Here is a 23,360-nt window from a genome sequence, read left to right as displayed (position 1 = left end):
ATTAGCAAAACTATTAGCATATAAACATCTTAATTAGCTGTATCCCTATTATTATTATTTGATTTCTTTAAACATGTCATGATTTAAAATGGAAAACATTTTTTTATTACATTCACACACTATCATAATTAGCTTATTTGTAAAAATGTCCCACTTCTTTTATGGATGAGGTAAAGGTTAATTTTTGATTTTCTGAATACCTTGGTTTGAAATTGACCTTAGAATGTGATTTTAATATATGTAGATATTCTGATTAGACGAAAACTTGATTACCTTTTAAAACAGGAAAACCTACGTCTAATTTCCAAACTAATAATTAGAAACAGACTCAAAAATGTGATTATAACAAACAAAAGTTATTATGGAGAGTACCCACCATCCTCAGGAACCACGGTGAGGGTGACAACAGTGCCAGCTTCTTTGATAAGCTGAACAATGTCATTGTGAGAGAGCTCAATGATGGAGCGGCCATTGACTGCAGAGATACGATCTCCAACATGGAGCAGGCCGCAGCGATCAGTCGGACTCCCTTCAATGATACGGCCAATTTTGTGAGGGATAACTGAAATGACAGATATTAAGAATTCTGAGGTATTAAAATTCAGCTCAAGTATCCATTTTAGATTTATCAAGATCTATTTTTTTTTTTAAACTGAGATTCATATTTGCATTTTCTATAATTATGTGTTTAGGTTTCAGAAATGTAACCTAAACACATAATGTACTGTAACACAGGTTTCAGATTTTTACAGATTTTTCATTAAAAACACAAACTTGGAAGTTGGATCCTTACCTCCATATGGGGGTTTGCTCTTGGATGTGAGGATGACAAAGCCAAAACCCTCATTCTCCCTGCGGTGGAGTGTGATATCGAAGGACTCGTGATCCAGTGCGCTGGGCATAGGTAGGCGAGGTAGCTTTGGAGAACCGTTCACCAACACAGGAGCCATTTCCTGAATTTCTTCATCCGTTGCTTCTGATATAAAAGAAAACAGTTTGTTGTTTGCATAAAATACTAGTTTGCATTTTTTTGTTTCTATTTCACCCTTTTTTCACAAAGTGCCATATTCAATCTAAACATAGTCAAGGTGATGAAAAAAATTGACAAATTTGTACTAAATCTCAAATCAATTTGTGTGGCTTCGTATTAACCTCTGTAGATGACCTTTCGACGAACAGTCAGCATGACTTGACCGTTACGAGCCGCATTGGTCATGAGGTCCAACACCTGCTTGTGTGAGCGACCTTTGACCATCACTCCGTCGATGCCAATCAGCTCATCTCCGGCTCTGAGGCGACCATCCTTCTCAGCAGCTCCATTGGGCACGATGGCCCCGATGTAAACCTGGGGAAACACATTCTGATATGGGGTTAATTACTGAGAAGTGGCCAGAGAGAAGGCAGACAATGCTGGAGCTATAAATAAAATGGGACAACAGAAAGTTTCCCGTTTCCACCACTAATTTGTCTTAATTTGACTCCAGTAAAGAAGATGCTTTGTGTCTAACTGTTAAAGTCAGATAAGCAACACAGCTTCACATCAACATGCATTCAAGAAATCCCTACTTCTTACTAAGAGGTTTAGACTGTAACAATTTCATTGTATCTGAATTATTCTGAAACTCTTTCATACCAGTTAGTTTTTCATGTTTTTTTTTATGGATTTTAAATTGCATGAGCTAATTTTAAGGTCAACTTAAAACAATTATTTCTTATCAAAAAGGTGCACTGTTTACATTTTAGTAGTGTTGCACCGATACTGTTACCAGTATCGGGCAGGGCCCCGATTCAGCACTAAAATGGTGGTATCGATTTTTGTATCGGTGAGTACCGACAAATAGCGCACTGATACAATTTAGAGAGCCAGATATTTATTCAACTATTGTCACCCATTCCAGGTAGGCAATAAAAGTTCTACTGGATTCACTTTGTATTAGTCTTTTTCCTGCTTCACAAAGGTAGGCAGCAGCTTGACAAAGCCATGATTGTAATTATTTTACATCCAAGTAGTATGTAGTTCTTCATAACACACACACCCACACATCATTTTCAAACAAATGGTATAAATGGCTCAGTGGAGCAGTGGATAGCACTGCTGCCTTGCAGGAAGAAGGTTTTTGGTTCGATTCCCGGCCATGGGGTCTTTCTGCATGGGGTTTGCATGTTCTCCCTGAGCATGTGTGGGTTCTCGACCTGTCCAGGGTGTACCCCGCCTCTCGCCCGTAGACCGCTTGGGATTAAGCGTGTAAATAAAAAAAAAATGGATGGGTATCGGTATGGTTTCGGTATCGGTCAATACTGCACAGCCAGGTATCGGGGCCAAGAAATGGCATCGGCACAACACTAGATTTAAGATAACTAGATTATTGCTCTATTAATACATGTTTGGTCATACTTCATAAAGGGTCATTTGTGAAATGTATGCTATTCAAAGATATATACATTTTTAAAAACATAATTGGCTGCAAAGTTTTGGATTCAGGACACACCTCCACTTTTCAGGCATAACATTTTGACCACCTGTGTTATAACTGTTTTGAGGCTTTCTGCTGCCAAAACAGGCCTGACCCATTGAGGTATGTCATCCCATCCCAGTTATGTTAGTTTGGACTGATATCTGGAAAATAACTGTTAATTTTTTCTATATGGATGTTTTCATCAATTTGCAGAAAGAGGCCACAGCTGTCAGGGAACTGCAATGTGGAATCCATACAATATAAAAAAAAAATGTGACTCATCAAAGGCCACTTTCTTAAATTCCTCAGTGATTGCTTGATACTCATGTCTCCGTTGTTGCTCTCTTTTGTTGGTATACAGGGTTCACCTAGATGATCTGCAGCTATTCAGCGTCATGCAAACACCCCATAACATGATGACTATGACCTTCATTCATCTCAATAAGGAGCTTATTAGAGTTGCAATAATCTTAAGCCTTCACATTTTGGTAGAGGTTGTTCTTCTGACAAAGCAGCTTAGAGGTCATTTACCATTCTAATATAACTCACCTATTTCAATAAAACGATGAAGAAATAATCATTGTTATTGCTTAACTGGTAATTATGGGTTGCCTGATCAATGTGCGATGAGAGTCCTTATGGTAGTAGCAGTCTTTGTTTGGAGTATTTGTTCTATTAGAGGCCCACCATGTTTATACAGTAGCAGACATATAAACAATGCCTCTAAGATCCACAATGCAATTAAAATCACAAAATTAGTTTCATCCAATTCTTTCTTTAAAAAACTTAAAACAAAAGACTACAGCTACAAATACTTTCAACAGCTCCTATCAGTTTCAATACTCTTTACTCAGAGTAGGTGAGTTTTATGGACTTACTGGCTGTTGTGGACCTTCTCCTCCCAGAACTCGAAACCCGAAGCCCGTTTCAATGTCTCTCTTCAGAAAAACATCTATGTCTTTGGTGTGAGGCTCTGTGGAAGAGAGGAGTTTTACCGCTACCTTTTTTCAGTGTTAAAAAGAATGTTAAAAGCAGCATATCTTGTCAACACTCACGCCTGCTCTCCAGCAGGGCTTTGGACTTCAGGTACATCTCTGAGGCCTCTCGCTTGGGGGAGTCAGAGGAGCGCAGGGTGCTCGTGTTCGAATGGTAAGGCAAAGCCTGGGGAGTCGCATCTGCAATGGCGTCTAAAGTCTCTGTGCTGGACGTCATTTCTTGCCGCTGATGACAAATACATAATCGTTATCTCATACTGATTTATGCTTGGTTATTCCATGAAAGGAAAAGCTCAATGCATACACTTCTTTTGTATCATTGTCTTTTTTGTATCTCAAAAAAACATTTAATGAAAGTCTGAGCACCTCGTTTTCTTTGACAAGTGTCTAAGCATCACACAGCGTTGGATAACAAAAGCTGGAAAGGTCACTTTTAATAACGTACATCAGTCCCCACCTCCCACTCCGTCCTAATATTCCTTCTATTGTTTCTGGGGGTAAGTAATAGGATCCTACAGAGAAAGTGAAGATTTCCCCGAGGCTGTGATAGGCCTTCTCAGCATGAAAAGAGAACCGTCTTTATCTAAAACTGTTGTATTAATAACACCTACAAAACTAAACAGGCTCATCCAATCCTCATTACCCCTGCAATCCCCAGACAATAGACCAAAGAATACGAATAGCAAAAGATAGGTAATTAAGACTGTTTTTGAAAGCAGACAAAAGAAGGCGGTCTGAAAGATAATCAATATTCAAATTTATTGCTATTATTTAATTCAACTCAGCAGAGGATTAGTGGTTAAGCTGAAGGACGAAATCTTTTGATTTCAAATTGAAGTATATTCCCCCACAGGGAGAAACAAGTAAGGAAGAGACAATAATTCACTTCTACTCACAGGCTTCAAAGATTTCACAGGAGATGTCTGACCTGTTGTAACAAAAAGACAGACAAAAAGAAACATGTTAAAATCTATTATGTTCCTATTTGAAACAACAGAAGCTCCAGCAGATGGCACTGTCTCTCTGACTAAGACACAGCGGCAGGAAGTGTAAAAATAAACCAGTGAGCTACTTAAAACTCAAGAGCTGTCTTCACTAAAGAATGCTCCATTAGGGAATATTGAGCCATCCATAAGATTAAAGATACATATGGAATATAGTGTTAGTTCATCATATTCTGTGCTGCAGCCCAACTGTATAGCTGAGAAAGCAGGTAATGGCTTTTGTGTTTAATGCCTATAATTCCACGGCTGATAATTCTTCCCTTTGCTTTGGAGCACACCCACATGTTCCATCTAAAGCACTCAGATAGTTCCCTATAGAACATCTCACACAGCCCAGCGCTCTTCCCCCATCCTCCTCAATTCTCTGTATTAATCAAGTTAACAAATACTTGCAACCCTCAGGCCACATGATGACCAATTGGCCTGATCTGAGGTTAATGGAACCTGATGCACTGTAACGAGGGAGATATTTTCATGCATCACCATTAAAATTCCTAACCCAACATCATCACCAAAAACTGAAAATGAAACGTTTGCTTTCCACCCAAACACTCCCTACTGCGCCCTACTGTCACCTCCACCCAGCTCTCTGATCTTTTTGTTTTAAGCAAAACTCACCAACAATAAACACACAGTGCAAGAGGGAGCCTCCCATAAGCTACAGGCCATTGTCTAATAAGGGTTTAGGATGGCATTAATTCTTTAGTCTGGTGAAGCCAAGCCCATTTATGCTTCAACGGTGGGAATCATGCAGTGGAGCAGGACAAAACTATGGTGGCACAGCAGTAAGTGTTAGTAGTATGGGTGTTTGGACAACAAGGGAAGACAGTTCAGGCATAGCTTGGGGCATGGAGGACCCAGTGGACCTCCCCTCCTTAGCAGTTTAGCCGTGGATCTTTTAGAGGCCACGGATAAAGAGGCATGCAGAGATCCCCTGCGCTCTCTTGATGATCAAAGCTAATCGGGGTTCAACAACTTGCACAGCGTGTCCCTCAGGCGGCTATGGCGAGATGTAGGAGACATTTGAAGGGTGCCTCCCCTTCTCAACACTGTGGAATCAAGCGCTTCTCCACACTTATGTAATTCCCTCTCTCAGACTTGTACCTTGCATTACGCCTCTTTTACAAGTTGCCATAAACAGGCAGAAAGAGTTGAGCTGTATGGAGTGAATGTTTGAGAAATACTTGGGATGCGCCATCGGGATATGTAAAGCATTGGCAAGAAATTAAACTCATGAACTGGCTTTGAACAGCATCTACAGTAGCTAGAGTGGTGAACTTGGACTTAGCCAGCAAAAACTATTCAGCTTTTCCTGTGGAAGCTTTAAAACCCACTGCATACATGGTGTCTGCAGTGGGTTTTAAAACATGTGATATCACTCAGTGTCCCTAAACTGGCCACAGCACAACCTCACCTCCCATCAGTATCAGCACTCTGACCTCACCTCCAAGCATCACTGTAGAAGTTTTAACAACTGGAGTAAATAATGTGAGAAAAAAAGAACAGGAAAAAGATGACTGTGCAAAAGGTAAAATAATTGATAGAATTACAAGAAAAGCCTGTTTATTACACATCAGGGATGATGGATCCGTGTGACTACACCATACTTTATTAAGCCATGTTCCCTATGCTGAGTGGAAATACTCATAAAATGTGTTTCAGTAATATAAAAACCCAAAAGGTATATTTTAAGGTAAAATCAGAAATGCAGAATCGATGCAATTTGCAAGAGAAATATTAACTCCAATGAACAGATAAGAGGCATATGTCAGAAACCATGGGCATAAAATTACATATTAGCACAGAGTTTCACTGGAAAGATACATCTTGCATCATTTTTGTGTTTATACCATAAAATATTATGGAAACAAACAATGCAGATATTGCTACCTCTCTGTAAAGTGATAGCCAAGATAATACATTTTACTTAATTGTTTTAGAAAGGAAAGCCTTTGAATAGCATTTGTGTTTATTGAAATGAAAGCTTAAAAGCTTTCATTTTACTGACTTTTGTTATTTTTAACATGTTTATATTGTTAAACACTGTGCAAAAGATTAAAACTATGTTTTTCTGGCAAAGAGACCCCATCCTGTTCAATTTTTCTTTGACCTTTGACTGCTTTCATTCTTTATCTTTTTGTTATCTTTTTATCTGTTTCCATTTACAGCTCTACTGTCCTTGTAGACGTATCCCTCCTGTTGTTTCAGACACAAACACAGACAAATGACCTGTATGTTTGCGTTTTTGAAATGAGGAAAATTGAGAGCAGTGGATGAAAGAACTGACAGGGTATAGAAATCTATCTATAGCAGCTCAGGAGTCGTTTGTTAAAGAAAAAGGCCGGGTACTGAACTGATAATTACAATGAAAAATAATGAAGAAAAAAAAAAGAATCTGTCAAACACACCCTGTCAGGCTGTTCATGGTCGAGACCATAACTCATGGTCATTTTTAATGATTGCAGGTAAGTCTAGCTGCCTGGAGGCAAAATATAAATGACTTAAATTTCCTGTGCAGTGCAGAGCATTAAATAAAGATAAAAAAGATATCTAGATAGATGGAAGAGATGCAGAGATGTATGACTGTTTTACTCTCACCTCCTCTCAGTACCAGCACGTTGACCTCACTGCCCACAGGAAATTCTTTCAGGATGTCCACCACCTGTGCGTGACTAAGGGTTTGGACATTTTGTCTGTTGATCTCCTTGATAACATCTCCTTTTTGAAGCCCACGGCACCATTGGGCATCTAGGATCATCTTCACCTTCTGCCCCAGAGGACAGTCTGCAATGGCAAACCCAAATCCTCCAGGCCCTTTCACCAGTGGGACACTCACCAGCTCGGGCTGCAGCATACCCGTGGCGCCCTGCCCCTGCTCAGGCTGCCTCCCATTGGGCAAAGCAGCTACGACAGGCCGACCGCTGGCGTCTGTTGTTACGTAGTGAAGTTCCTGTGATGAGCCATGTAGGACATCACCTTTCACTAGCAGGGGTTGGCCATTAATGAGCGGCACAGCTGTCACCACTTCCCCACCATGGAGAGGCTGGGTGGCTGGTGGAGGAGGAGGAGGGGGTAGAGGGTCGTCGCTTTCTAGATCTACATCCGGAGGAAGTGGGTACCCACGGCAAAGAACCATGTCCACGTATTGGTTGATGGGGATGGACTGAAACATCTGCACCACCTCTGGATGAGTCTTTCCCAGCACACATGTCCCATTAATTTCAACAATCACATCCCCTGTGACAAATGAGAAAAGACAAAAAAGAAATAAAAATATATTTTATTCATTCTTAACCCAGACACCAACTGTTCACAACTCAAAACCTTTGAATTACCGTCATCACATGGTTCCTCCAGAATCTCATCATCACCTACCCTTTTCTCATTTCATCAATTTCCTTTACTGCTTTTATTTCTTTTTATCTCATTCAGTCATGTTTTATCCCACCTACACTTTCTACATTGCACGCCTGAGCAGTGCTCTTGTTACAAATGAAAAGAACTGGAGAAAAAAGATTTCCGCCACATAATACTATTCAAATAATTACACACACTGCACACCTTACCAGACTGACAGCTCACAGTGTCAAAGTAAAATCAATGTCACTGTAATCACGTAATGCGTTTGAAGACAAACATTTCCAAAGTTCTTCATAACATGAAAAAATGGCTCCTTTTTTTCTGTTTTTTTACTCAATCTCGTCCGAATTAAGGACATTAACATTTTTTTAAGGGAAATGAGGCCTTCAGTGCTTTTTAGATATTCTGTTTTTATTTGTGATCTCCTTGATAAATTGTGGACACACTCTCACAGTGATTTGTTAGGCTACCCACTCCTGAAAATGTATAGCACTGTTCCATATCTCTTCTATTTATAGATAATGGCCTTCACCTTGGTTACCCTAAAGCCTTAGAAACAGCTCTGCACTCTGCCTGACAGATGACAGGGACTTTATTCAACATCTTTTTTGGGGAATTTCCTTATACCAGAGTAAGAGTGATAGATGTGTTTTTTCCCTCTTAGTAAATCTAATATTCATTTTGAGAGTGCTGTTTGGAAAATTGGGGGTTATGCATGCATGAAATAAAAATGTAGTGTTAGAAAAAAAAAAAAGCCAGAGAAAACATAAAACATCCAATTTTTATGGAGAACAAAAGGGGACTTTTGTTTTGTAAAATGTAAGTTGTAATGTACTGTAGAATATATTTAGCTTATAAATATGTGAAAGTATAAAAGACGTATACTAAACTTAAAATTGTGTATCCTCTGCATAGTGGTAAAACAGACATTCTTTAATGTAAGATGTTGAGGGCGCACATGCAATAATAAGAAGGCAAAAACAATCTTGTTGCACACTGCAGAAATAGCAGAAGAGCGGGAAAACCTGGATAACAAAAGCCTCCCAGTATATGCAGTACTGTATGTCTAACAAATTTTCAAGAGTCTGACTTTAAAACATTTTCTGTACCAATGTGGTCTTCCTGACAGCGACATTGCATTTTAATTTAAAGTATTTTCCCCCTTTGCCCTGTCTTTTGAAATGAAGTTGAGAACATAAACTTAGTTTTGCTCACCAGATGCCATCTTGTTGTCCTGTGCTGCAGGGCCATCACTCAGCACATTTTTCACCTGGAGAAACTCATCTGTGCGGTCTCCTCCTATGATAGTAAATCCAAAGCCTTGTGAGCTTTTTTTCAGAGCTGTGTGGTACATCTCCCCCTTCAGCTGGTTGGGGTCTGCAGTGAAGCCGAGCATACTCCCTTTACCTGTGCAAAAGTTAGACATTTCACACTCATTTCTGATAATCAAGCAGCACATAATAAAATAGTGAAGAAATGCAACCTCTGAACAGTAAAGCACTCCAACTGCAGCAACAAAAGATTAAAACATTGACATTCCTCTTGAAAGAATAAACAGTGTGTACAAAAATGTAATTATACGCATTATCTGAAAAAAAAAATCAACACATTAATCAGTCATTATCCAAATAATAGATGCAATGTATATTTAAACACAATAAACCCATTGACAGAAAGGTTTTTTGCAGCCATGTTGAGAAGAAAAGCCCACACACAGATGAGGTGACAAAATTATAGCTTTAGAAGCTAATCTACTTGCCTCTATTCATTATAAAACTATAGCGCAGAACGTGCAAACAGTACCTCTGACACTATCTAATTTAGCGTATTGTCCTTTTATCTCCTACTCTATTTAATAAATGGCTTAGGAAAAGTGAAGCTTTGAGACTGTTGTGATTGCAGGCTTTATGTAACTTGAGTCAGGAACAACTAAAGGTCAGCAGCAACATCAATAAGGACCAGCATCTCTGTTGTGGCATAAGAAATACACAAAATAGCCCACTCTCATTGGTTTGCATTAAGCTGCAGCTTCTCCTTATCTTACAGTTCTACACTTTGGATCATGAAAATACTGAAACGGTAAAACATCTGATTACTTTGAGGGAATTCAGTAGTAAAATACAGTTTTCCAACTATCAGCAACAGTTTCTTGAAAAGGTCAATATAAATCCTTCTCACATTCTGTCATGGTAAGACGGCATCTACTAAATTTATTTTGGGGGATTTTCAGGTGACACACCAACACAGAGAAACTCATGATTATGAGCGGGGTTGGGGTGATATATATTTTTTATATTTAATATTTTTTAACTAAAAACAAGAAGCAAATCAATAAAACAATCAAAAACTAAATGTGTATTTAGTCCCCTGTTTTTTTTTTTTTTTACTACAGCAGCAAGTTTTAGGGATTTTTGTCTCTTCCAGTTTTTCACCTGTAAAGGCAGATATTTTCTTTGCATAACAGTTCAAGCTTAGCCACATTAGATTGAAAACAGGTTAGTTATCTGGCTGCTAGAACATACAACTACATTCTAGCAGCTGCTTTTTGTGTTTTGCTAGAATAAAGTGAAACTCGGCAACATGTTGTAGTTTTTTACAGGTATCCATCCAACATTTATATTTATTTTCATCCATTCAATGTTTCATCAACTCTGATCAGCTCTTTTTCCTGCAGAAAATGATTATCCCCATGGCATGATGCTGTCACCACTATATTTTCACAGTAAGGATGGTGTGTTCAGGAAAATGTGTTCTTTTGTATTTTGGCAAAAATGTAACTTCAGTCTAAATTGACCAGAACAGATTATTCGATATGTTTGCTGTTTCTCCTACATGGCTAATGGAAACCTGCAAATGTTACTTGATAATGTTATTTTTAAACCATTTCTCTTTCACTAGTTTTCAGTGAAGGTTGGCTCTATGGACTGTACTAATAATACCTATTCTGTACCTGGGTGAAGTTGACAAAATTGTCTGATTTGAAGAAGGTGGGGGCGCTGGTTGACCTTTGATGACCTCTAGAAACATTTCCTTATATCTTTAAAATGATACAGCACAGACGAAAATCTTTGTTGCACAAACCAGCACAAACGTAGCACAAATGTTTGACACCAATTTCATCGGATTTGAAGAAGGTGGGGGGGCTGGTTGACCTTTTGACCTTTACCCTATCATTAATATCTTCAAAGCCAAAGCAGCACAAACGAAAATATTTGCTGTACAAACCATCACAAACAGAGTCGAGTTAATTGACACCCATTGTGTCTGAATTGAAGAAGGTGGGGGGGCTGGTTGACCTTTGATGACCTCTAGAAACATTTCCTTATATCTTTAAAATGATACAGCACAGACGAAAATCTTTGTGCACAAACCAGCACAAACGTTTGACACTAATTTCGTCTGACTTGAATAAGGTGTGTGTGTGTGTGTGTGAGTGTGTGTGTGGGGGGGGTCTATTCTTCCAACTTAGTTAATCCTTTTTTTTCTTTTATTTAATTACTGATGAACAGTTTATACAGATATTGCAGTAAATTACATACAGGCTGAGTTTTCACTAATTAGGTGACTCTTAAACCTTGTTGGGAACATTACTTAAATAAATGAACTACTTACCTTTACTCGGTATATCTCTAAAAAAGCGAATTCTTTTTTTAGGAACACGTTCAACTGAATCGGAGGCTCTGCGCCATCGTCTCTGCGCCATCGTCTCTGCTCTCAGTCTGTGTTCAACGCATGATTAACGTCAACCCAATTTACAGATCCTCAGTCAATCGGCATCACTTATGACTCTAACTCAGTTCCCTGCTTGTCACTGAAGTAAAAATCTCTCCCCCTCTACAGAGTCTGATATTAAAAGTCTCTTTGATCAATCTGTAGTAACAAACTGCATTAGATTGCAGCATTACCAATATGTGAAAAGCAATTATTTCGATTAGTTTTCAATGGAACAACTAATACACTTTTTAACACTCCCAACACTGCCATTAAAGGTAATACGTTGCACTGATTTCTATTTAAGGTTTCAAAGAAAAGGGTTGAAAACATATGCACGCCACACTTTCCAGATTTTTACTGCATATAAAGTAGCTGTTGAAAATCATGCACTGTTTCCAATCCAGTACTAAACTATACAGTCCCTGTGTGGCTTTATCTTATAAATCCAAATAAAATACATTGTTAGTTGCAAGGGGTTATGTATACTTAATATTGCAAACCTGCCAATTATAATGTCAGTTTGTGACTGAAACTAAATTAAATAAAAAAGATTAAAAGAAGTCCAATTAATCAAAGAAAATACAATAATTCTACCTAAAGACTCTAAGACCAATGTGTTTTTTCCTGATAAGAGTACAGGCTCAGGTAGTTTACACATTCCTGCACAAACAACATGAAAGGATGTCATGTCACTCCTCCCTCCTTCAACAAAACCCGCATTAGTCTGTCTTAAGCCCATCGCTCCTACTGAAGATGTAAGCTTGTATATAAATGTCATAAGTATAAGAACTAAAAGGCTGAAGAATTAAAGTTAATATTTGTTATCATGCTTAGTTTCAAATGTAATAGAAATAACAGAATTTGATGCATTTTTTGTTTTCTAACAATAAGTAGTAACAAAATAATTATATATGAAGACGTTATTATTTTAGACATTATAAATTAGAATTTGTGGATAAAATTAAATATTAGGAAAAAATGCCTTGCCTGAAAATCAGCTGTTGGTCTCTGGGAATTGTAAGCTCCATGTCCTTCCAGTTTGTTTTGGGTATATCTGTTCTCATGGCCTGAACCCACTTCAAATGATTGCTTTCCCATATTTAGTTATCAACTTCCTGTTCTGGCTGGTTTAAATAAGAACTCCACACCTCCCTCTCACTTCCCCTGCCTTTTATAAACACTCCATAACTTTCAGTGTGAGAGGAATTTAAATCAAGGCACTCTCAAACTCTCATGCGGTTCATCAGGCTAAAAACGTCCAGGGCAGAGTGGCTTGAAGTGTAAATTATCACAGCCAGTGAGGACTCCAGATGTCCACCGCTGGTTTACGGATCAAGCATAGCTTATTTACATAATGACATTGAAATTGCTTGATAAACTCCAAATGAAATACTTCCCTATTGCTCCTCACAGGGAAACCTGAAACATGCATTTGATAACACACGTTAGAAAAAACAAAACATCGAGATATAAAGAAAGTCAACAGAGAAGGGAACAGAAGAAGAAGGTGGTGTGGCATGTGTGTGTCTGGAAGCCAAAAGACGGTTTAAAGGCCTCTTGATTGGAATGTGTTGATTATAAACCAAAAGGAGATAAACAATTATGTCCACCTTGGCAACCATGATTTTTGGCTGTTTATGTGTAAGAGGTCAGAGTAGTAGTTCTTCTAAGACTTTATTGATCATACATATATCTAATGACAACTGCATCAGGTAGACCTTTTCATATATCAGGCATACCTTTTAATCAGCTTGTTATCCCAAATAAATAGACCATTTAATTGCAGGAACTCAGTACATTTTGGTATATAGATTTGTAGATGGACACTTGCTAAGGGTAGGGTTGACACCATCATCGAGAGAAATACCAGCTGACCTGCTGCCGTCAACACCTTTGTTTATAGATGTTGGAGCTTGGCCTGTTTTTTTAGTGTAGTCCTGTTTCTCTGAATGTGACTAACTCTCTTCATCCTCTGACATGGGGGCTGGCTTGGAGCTGGTATGCCTGTCTCTGGGTTTCTTGGAGAAGGCTGGTTGACAGTTGCCTTTTGTATCTCTGTGTGTCTGCTTCTGTTTCCTTGAACCCCAGTCGACCTCGGCAGATGGCCGCTCACACTGAGCTTGGTTCTGCTGGAGGTTTCTTCATGTTAAAAGGGAGTTTTTCCTCTCCACTGTCTCTACAAGGATTTTTGGTTGATTGATTTAAGGATTCAAGGATTGCCTTCAAGTCAAAGAGTCAATTCAATCGGCTGATTTTCCTTAGATTTAAACAAATCTGAGTGGTTGAATCTGGTTGAATAGTCTCTGTAAAGTACCATGAGATGACGTGTTATGAATTGGTGCTACATAAATAAACTGAATTGAATTGAAATATAAAGTAAACATAATAAAAATAGAATATTTAGGTCACTTTGAATGTGGCATGCCTGTCCCAAATGGGTAACTCCGCAAAAAGAAAAATTTTCACATAGTTTAGAAAGTAAAACGAATAATATAGGTTTGTCACAGGTAGAATGATATATTTCAAGACTATATTTCTTCTAAATTGTATGAGCCTATAATGGATAACAGAAAACCAAAATTCAACACATGAGGACATTTGAACTGTAAAAGATTTAAAGACTGGAAACTGAAAACGCCAGCACAAGTTTCTAAAGTCTGTAAACAGTCTATTAGTTAAGGTGAGTATCCTTCACCATCATGGGGTAGACTGCTGACATGACAAAAGTCCAGAAGTCAGTAATTGAGAACCTCCACAAAATGTTGTCACTAACCAGTGTTCTGTTCCTGCACCTGAATCACCATGTGACATTGCAGCTGAACCATTACTGAGAGAATGGCTCTAAAGTTGGTAGTTAAGGCTGCACAGAGGGCCTTTGGGGGCAGCATTCCCTTCACCTCAGACCTCTCCACATGCACTGCACTCCAACCATCCTATTTTTTGTGTGTGCATCCAGTTTTGCATATATAGCTCTGGGAATTGATGTCCCAGAGCTAGATGATAACTCAATAGATTTGCTTTCACAATTCTATTCTATTCTATTCTATTCTATTCTATTCTATTCTATTCTATTCTATTCTATTCTATTCTATTCTATTCTAATACCAACACTGTCTTTCACCAAATAAAACACTAAGGAAACTAAAAGGAGAAAAACAGATGAAAGGAAGATTGACCTGAAATCTTGCCACATTTTATTCCACCTGGAGCTTTATAGACATCCTCAAACAACATTTGATAATAAAACTGGCAGAAGTTCTGCTAGAAATTTAACTTTTCCAGCATTTTGTGTTCATTAGATTGTCACAAGCACAGAGCAACGAAATAAACTCTGCATTTAACCCATCCCCTTGGGGAGCAGTGGGCTGCCATTGTGCGGTGCCCGGGAAGCAGTGTGGAGGTTATGGGTCTTTGCTCAGGGACCCAAAGTGGCAGTCCGTTGGAGAGGGGCTCGAATTCAGAACCTCAGAATTCCAAGCGCAATGCCCTAACCACTTGGTTAGCATGAAGGGTCTTGCCTAAGGACCCACACTGGCTGGTAATTCCCCCCCAGCTGGGATACAAACCCAGGCCTCCTGTTTGCGTACCGGTGAGCTCGCGGCTGGCTAACTCAAGTGGTAAGTCAAATTTCCATCAGCAGGTCATATCTCCGTGATACTCTCTGCTTAAGAAACATTTTATCTGGGACTGTTAGATGCGTGAAATGGCTCTCTGGGGATTGTGCATGAGCTTGAGGTGCATGTTTATGTTGAAGTGGAAGAGAAGCAGTGTTTCAGAAGGAAAAATACATTTGCGGGCGGGGCAGCTTACAGGTCTTAAAAAAAAAAAGTATATATATATATATATATATATATTCATGTTTTGATGTATACAACACCCTCCTTTTATTTATGGTATTTCTTTTCAGGATTGATCATTTCCCAAGAAAAAATGTGCTTGGACTTTTTTGGAACACTAGTAGTCTGTGTTGTGGCCTGAGGTGTAACCGCTGATCATAGCAACTGTCTGACAGCTCAGCAGGTTGTGTAATCAGTAATCAGCAGTGAGATGGCGGTTTACTCTGTCCCCATACACCTGAGCAGAGAGACGCCTGATTATGCTCAGCCTCTTTAACGGGATGTTCCACCAGCTGTTGACACAAGCACCGCTAAAAGGCAGCCTCCTCCCTCTGCATGCCTTCTTTTACATCTCTGAAACCCTGCCAGCACTAGGAGCCCATCTCGCTCCACACTGATCTGCAGCTTGATCTTCCGTTATACTTCCTTGTAAGAGAAAAATGCTTATATTGTTGCAAACTAAAAGACCTAACAACTTGTTTGTATATAAGGTTAACTAATGACTGACATTCAGCTTACTTGTTTCTACCGTGTACTTAACTCTAAAATTAAGGTTTTGATTTTAAAAAATATCCTTATAGAAACAGTTGTATGACCATAGAAACGAGTAATTTTTCCCGCGTTGCTCAATGTTGGTAGAAAACCATAAAAAAATACCAATTCAATCTAATTTGGTTCGCATGAATTGAATTGATGGGCTGCTTAGTGGTGCAATGGGTAGCACTGCTGCCTTGCAGCAAGACGGTTCTGGGTACGATTCCCAGCCCAGGGTCTTTCTGCATGGAGTTTGCATGTTCTCCCTGAGCATGCATGGGTTCTCTCCGGGTACTCTGGCTTCCTCCCACAGTCCAAAAAACATGACTGTTAGGTTAATTGGCTTCTCTAAATTCTCCTTAGGTGTGAGCGAATGATTGTTTGTCTCTATGTTGCCCTGTGATGGAGTGCAACAGCGACCTGTCCTCTTGCCCATTGAGCACCCCTCACGACCCCACTTGGGATTAAGCGTGTAAAGAAAATGGATGGAAACATAATCATTCTTTAAAAATGAAATTTAATAAATGTGTCAGAATTTTATCCGTTTGCGACATTACCCAGCCCCCTGTATTCTCTATTTAATTTAAACAAACTGAGCAGCAAATGGACAGAGTCTCATTATGCTTCATCTATTTTGTTAGAGCTGTTACATTATGTCATTATCAGGATAAAAGTAACATACAGATAGTAAGGAATCAAAAGTACAAATATCTTCAGTCAAATGTAGTAAGTAAAAGAAAAAAGTCATTAAATATTCTCAAGTAGAGATACCAAAATAGCTGCTTAATAACAGCCGCAAAGTAGTTACTAATTAATACCTCTGATCAAAGGAGAATTATATTGCTGTCACTTTCTAAAAAGAGAGAAAAAAAGGAATTAAAATAAAAATGACCAAAATGAAACAAAATTACTTCTCTTCCTTTCTAGCTTAAAAAGTAAAAATAAAAAGTCAAAGACGTTTACTCATTAAAGAATTAAACTAAAATGCTTCATGCATAAAGTAGCTCTTACCATAAAAGCTACAATTAGCAGTTTGATCATCTCAGGTGAGTCGAGTCTAACAGGAATTTCTACATTTTTTGCAAAAGTGACAATGGCAGTGCACGTTTGAACTTGTGCTAAACTGCTTATTAGTGGACATGAATGTGCACGTCTTAAACGGCGAGGGTGTTTTCAGGGCTCAACAGAAAAAGTTGAAGAGTGCAGAATCACACAAAGGTCTCAGGATAACTTGTTAGACATTATTCTAAAAGCACGGGCATGCTTGAATAAGATATTTTAAATATTAAAGATTTGTTTAGTCGTTATTATTTTAAGTGTATTTTAATATAAAAGAAAATTGCAGCAGTAATTACAAGTTTTCACAAAAGATCATCCAAACATCTTCCATTATGCTAAGCTGGATGCAGTATTTTACATATGTATCATTTACATACTTTGCCATGGTTTATATTTCCCTCAGGTGTTTTAGAGAGAAATACCTTAGCCACTGTTAAATACAGGCTAAAGGTAATGAGTCATAATAGTCGGTATAAAACTGCTTGTATAAGCGACATTTGTGGAGTAATTATATAAGGGTGCTGTTGTGTTTTTGTTTACTTCAGCAGAAAAAAAGAAGACAGCAGGTGGAGATTGCCTACCTGCATCAGTCCATGTCAAGTCAGAGTAAAAAACCTCAAAGAGCTAAGAGTCAGATAGCAGTAAGCATCAGAACCTAATCCCCTTAATTTGTGTCACGCCCCACCTCTGAAAATATTCAAGTTGGTCTACCTGTTGTTGTTTTTTAAAATCAGTCTGCTTACAGACAGGGAGACTGGAGCAAGTTTAAAACCCAACTGGGAATGAACATAAAATTCATGTAAATGAACTGACTTGCCTTTACCGCCTTCCTATATTATAAGCAAAGTAAAATGTAGTACCTAGACTATGGAAATGAGAGAGTACGGTGCTAAAACAGTTTTTAGTTCACTGGTATCATCATGTCATGGTATCATCTGCACAATCCGAGACTGTTTAAAGCCATGCTTGCAAACATCTGGCTTTTTACTGAAGGCTGTAATAACAGAAAAAAAACCCTGACAGAGTATATCTCTCATGATTGTTGCACTTAGCAAATGCAAATAAACAAATATAAATAGAGGAATAACTGTTAGAATTTGAGGAAAAATGTTAACCACCCCAAAGTTAACGATACAACAGAACTAAGATCTTGCTATTGATTTACCTTACAGTTGTTTTGTGTAGATTCTTGAATGTGTCTTTAAACCTTTAGATGTAAGTGAATTGTAGGCTTTAGGTTTTCATGCAGGACTGGCATGCCCCATTTACACTGCCCCTCTGGAACCGATCCGTGCTGAGTTCGGACCCATCTTTCATCAGTTAACCGTGTTGAGCTCGGTTCGTACGACCATTTACACATTGCACTAGCACGGTTCCTTGCCTCCTACCAGCGGTCTTAAGGTGGAACGCAAGCAAAAATGGCACCGCCCATAATCTTTAGGAACATTCATGTACCTGGATAGTGTCTTCCACCTAGATTTCAATGAGAGCCTCGGCATCTGTATCATCCTAGGTCCACGCGATTTTGATGCCATTTATTTTTAATAGGCGTAGAAGAAGTTCGTGTTGTGAACAGGTTAAGAGATCTGTGGATTACAAAGCCGGACAAACTGGAAAATCCAATTAATGAGTCAGATGACTGTAAATAGGAGATGACACGGTCTGTGGATCAGCATTTAGATATGTACTCATTTTGGTTCTCCTTATGTTCTCTCTTTAGGTTTTATTGTAAAGAGCATCCTATAACTATTTTCAGTGATTCCCTGTTAAAATTATCCAAATTGCTTTTCATGCAAATTGCCACAAATTGAACTTTATGTGCAACTGTGGAGTTCTACTCAACTACTAAAATCCTAAAAAAAAACATTGTATTTTGTTTTTTGTCTGCCAGATAATCATTAGTCTCCCCTTTGATTGGCCATAACAGTAAAACAGTTTCTTAGTTTTTTTGTCATAAAAATCTTTTATTAGTTTTGGGTTTTTCATTTTCTGAAAGTCATAATCTTTAAAGGAAAAATAAGAAAAATATAGTAATATATATCCACTTGCATTTAAAAAATCTATACAAGACACGTTTCACTGTTCAAACCACATTTTTGCCATAAATGAGCTTTCTGATGTTTTCCCTAATTTGTTGTAGGGGTAGAGGATTTAGAGACATGAACTTATCCGCTGTTGTTACCTTGAGATGGTGCAGCTGCAGCTTGCTTGATTGCAGTCGTGTCTTTGTTTAGCTTCTTCTTTGCCTCCAGGACTGGGTTTTCAAACTGGGTCCTCTGATTGATGTGGCTAAAACAAACAGATTTGCTGTTAAATCAGGAAGGGTTGGTAAAGCAGAACCAAAACATCTTAAAAACAGCTCACATACAGTATAGGAACCAACTAATAATGTAGGAAATAAAGGTCAGACAGGGAGTAGCATCTTTTCCTCTACAACAAGCTAAACATCTTGTTGCCCCTTTGGCATACAAACCAGGACCATTGTTTCAAAGGAACTCATTTTAAGCTAAACACTGGCAGCTACAAACTCCATCAATATGACATCGACTCTCTGTGTCCAGAGTGTCGCGTTTCCATCTCTTGTCATTTCTACCTTGAAGGCTTTTATCTGCAGCCTGAGCAATAAAACAACAAAAGCTTTTCCTGCTCCCATTTCGTTACAGCAGTGAGCCACTCTTCCTTCAGTCCTTATTCTACTGCCTCGATGTGTTCTGGTTAAGAATCTCTCTATTCCATTCCCTCTAAATGGCTGTAAAACATAATTGCTATTCCACTCATATCCTACTGTGATGCTGAATGCAAACACATATCACATCCATGTAAGCAGCATACACATTCAGTATTGTTCTATAATCCTAAACTGCCATGAGATAGTGAGACCCCATGCGATATTGTGCTTCCGGGAAGCTTCACTTTGCCACTAACTGATAAATCAAAGGAAAATCCTTATAAACCTCTTTCAGGTAAAATATGTCTCTCTGTGTGTTATATAACTTGGCACCTTCTCACCCAAGATGATGCTAAATCCATTTGTTTTATTTTTAGACAGAACAGATTCTTGCCGGTCTGCTGATAATAAACACAAAGCAGCTAAATAGTCACATTTGCTCTGATACTTTATATACATCTGAGTGAAAAATCACAAAGCACTAATTCAACTTACTCCACATAGTATGTGCCGTATTGTGGATCATCAATTTCCTCCCAGCCGTAGGGTAACTCTGGAAAAAGAAATCAATATGTCAATTCTTTTGTGAGAAATGTCAGTAACAAGCTGAAAGGACAAACTGAATACACAGACAGAATATTTATGACTTATCTCGTAATTACAACCTTTAGTTTAAAGTCAGACACAATCATACGATGTCAAATAATACATTGATTACTTTCATACTGTCTAACAAGTAATCATACACAGTGCAGACATTATATCAGACGTAGAGTTTTGTGTTTTTAAGTCTTGTTATTTCAAAAATCATTAAAAACTGAGTTAAGAGTTTTGGGTTCCCTTCCAAAAGTTTCTCTCAACTTTGAACTAAAATTAGACCAGTTTTGTCGGAAGGTTGAGATATAAGTTAATCAGTTTTTTTAGGCAGTTTTACTGGCAAAAACCTTTTAAACATTGCCCCTCAAATGTTCTGTATGCTGGGATCAGGATTTTGAGACAACCAAGTCTGAACTTAAAGTTTGGTGTTTTGGAACCAGTCTGAAACTAAATTGGTATTATTATTATTATTATTAGCGCCATTATCTAATTTGAAGAGCCAAGCTTTAAAGGTATAGTAGAGGACTTTCGTGTATTGAAAAGACCCGTCCTCTCCACTTTAAAAGTAAAATACACATGCACAACCCTGCACCCATTCCCGAGAGGGAAAGTCCATGCTCAAGCCCATTTCTCCTCGTGCACGCTCTGTTTAAAAGTGACTGTTTGCATCGCTCATGCAAGCTTCCTTTCGTAAAGATTAGCAATTTTGCCACTATGTTAGAATCACCACCGGTTAGTGAAAATGGGGATGAGCATGTAGGATGGTCCTACATTAACATATCACCAGAATAATTGACAATTAGGAGGACCCCTTTCACCAGGAAAAATCCCATCCTCCACTATACCTTTAACTTTCTGGTTTTCCACAGGATGCTCCCACTCCTGTACGTCACAGTTTGGATACTGTTCAAAGATCCCCCTCTTTGTGCTCTCAATTTAATCATAGACAAAATGGAAAAAAAATGTTTTATCATTTAACTGTATAATTATCTAAAATATTAAGGTACTTGTCAATTTACAAACTATAATAGGGTTTTTAATGCTTCTGGATTTACCTATTCTTCCCTTTTAAGTGGTATCAGCCTATATTTGCTTAGGACCCATTTTATTTTGCATAGTCACTCCAAAAAAGCCACCACTGGACTTTTTTTTCCAACATTTTTGGAATGACTATGACCTGGATGACATTCCCCAACCACTTCCATCCAGCATCTTCAGTTGTTCTTCTGGTTCTGGTGCAAATACAGACATCCACACCAAAACTGGAATCTCTGGGGCACAAAAGCTGTCTTTTTCCTGATTTCTAGGATTACTGAGGCTCTATAATACCTATATTTTCATGTAACTTCTTAAACAGATGAAAATAGCAGTTCAGAGTGAAAGCCAAAATTTTCTTTGTGATATTTTGTCATATTTCTTAGATTTCTTTCTATTATGTCACGTAAACATTGCTTAAACAGAACTAATGTTTAATATGTCGAATGTTGTAATGTCATGGTATACTCTGGGCTATTTGAGACTGTTTAAAGCCATGCATGCAAACATCTGAGGCTGTGATAACAAAAAAAGAAAAAGAAAACCCTGACAGAGTAAATCTGTCATGATTGTTGCACTTATCAAATGTAAATAAACAAATATAAATAGAGGAATAACTGTTACAATTTGAGGAAAGTTAATGATACAAAAGACTTCCTGTAGAAAATAAACAAATGAATGTTAAACTCGCCTGCGTGTGCACATTGAATTATTGCAGAAACATAAATGACACATCAGAGTGTGCTGATGACTTGTGGCATTCGCTGGTTGAAAACGGTGCCATTAGGAGACAGTTTTCTTTTTCTGAAAACAGCTACTGGATAAAATGCAGCAATTTGAACTCACCATGGCAACCTGAACTCACAGCAGATGGACAGCTGATAATCAGCGTCTCTCAGCTATGTTTAGCGTACACAGAGTTCAATTGTTTTTAGGTGAAACTTTTAAGCACAGAGCAAAAACAAATGGGTAATTCTTCATTTTCCTCATCAGAAATCCCATCTCCCCCAGGTATGAAGGCTACCTCTTTTATTCTCTAGATTTAAAAGATTAGCATAAAAAGCTGCACATATGCAGAGTGCATATGTGTGGCTTTTAATAAATAATACTTGAATGATGCTCATCATTTCCTGTTAAGAATATCAGGCAGACGGAGAAAAAAAGGGGGGAAAAAAGAACTTAATGCAAAAGAAAGCTGGAGGAGTTGCCTTTCACGAGCACCATGTAAGTTTTGTTGTAGAAATCCATTAAAAACTTGCTGAAGGGTCCCACTCTGTCAGAAGAGGCCACTCTTGGTTTCTGTCTGCACTTAAACCAACATTATCATCCCTAGGATACAAAAGAACCAAATATATGACATTCCTTTAGGGAGATACATGCTTCCAGATTTCATGCTATTTAGGTCAAGATCCTAAAGATCACTTTAAGAGGTCATGAGATTTCTCTATTAAGTACCGATATTGTATTATTATATTAAAATATTAGTAATGGATTATATAAATATGCATAAGAGCATTTAGACAGATATTGGCTACTGCATTTTTCAAATCCTATAATGGTTTACAGATTATAATATGCTTGAATAGCACACAACATACCGCCATCCTCGCACTTCTCTGGGGGCTTTGCCTTCTTTGCTAAGCGGGGGTCCAACCATGTAGTTGTTTTCGTATTGTGACTGTGGAGCACAAAAGCAACAAACATAAAACATCAACAGTATGGACTCATTCCAGAGAGGATATCAGAGCAGATGCAAAATAGTTGGATTCCCCACTAAAATATGGACAAGAGTTGGTGCCCTTAGCACAGGGAAACTCACTGGTCTCTTTTAAGCTTCCATTGTGTTTATGGTAAGATGGCCTTTTCTTGCAAAAAACAACTAAATCCTCTAAATGTGAAACATGTCTTGTTTATCCTCAAATGGATTAGACATCTGGAGTGTGTAATCAACAGGAAAATCACAATAGTCTTCTGATATTTCCATAGATAAGCAGCTTATAGTCCAGTTTGATTGAAATACGATTGAACACTAATAACTACGCTTTAGAAATAGATGTTTACTTTTTAATAACATCAAAAGAAAATAAACTGTTTTTTTTTTT

General features: G+C 38.2%; 1 protein-coding gene across 2 annotated transcripts in view; it reads right to left on the bottom strand.

Annotated features, from left to right (window-relative positions):
• The window catches only part of LOC107098707 (membrane-associated guanylate kinase, WW and PDZ domain-containing protein 3-like), a 166,913-nt gene that overhangs the window by 7,895 nt on the left and 135,658 nt on the right, over nt 1–23,360 (bottom strand). For both annotated transcript variants that reach the window (XM_015396521.1, XM_015396520.1), the window contains exons 6-16: nt 22,857–22,936; nt 20,122–20,179; nt 19,141–19,247; nt 9,031–9,222; nt 7,054–7,692; nt 4,348–4,379; nt 3,512–3,677; nt 3,335–3,429; nt 1,153–1,360; nt 794–976; nt 377–562 (exon numbers count right to left, since the gene is read on the bottom strand). In XM_015396521.1, the coding sequence (XP_015252007.1) occupies nt 377–562; nt 794–976; nt 1,153–1,360; nt 3,335–3,429; nt 3,512–3,677; nt 4,348–4,379; nt 7,054–7,692; nt 9,031–9,222; nt 19,141–19,247; nt 20,122–20,179; nt 22,857–22,936 (1,946 nt within the window). The remainder of the gene's footprint in view (nt 1–376; nt 563–793; nt 977–1,152; nt 1,361–3,334; nt 3,430–3,511; nt 3,678–4,347; nt 4,380–7,053; nt 7,693–9,030; nt 9,223–19,140; nt 19,248–20,121; nt 20,180–22,856; nt 22,937–23,360) is intronic.

The sequence above is a fragment of the Cyprinodon variegatus genome, unplaced genomic scaffold, assembly GCF_000732505.1.
Source record: "Cyprinodon variegatus isolate N-32 unplaced genomic scaffold, C_variegatus-1.0 Scaffold802, whole genome shotgun sequence".
Lineage (NCBI taxonomy): Eukaryota > Metazoa > Chordata > Actinopteri > Cyprinodontiformes > Cyprinodontidae > Cyprinodon > Cyprinodon variegatus.
This window is presented reverse-complemented; position numbering and strand designations above follow the sequence as displayed.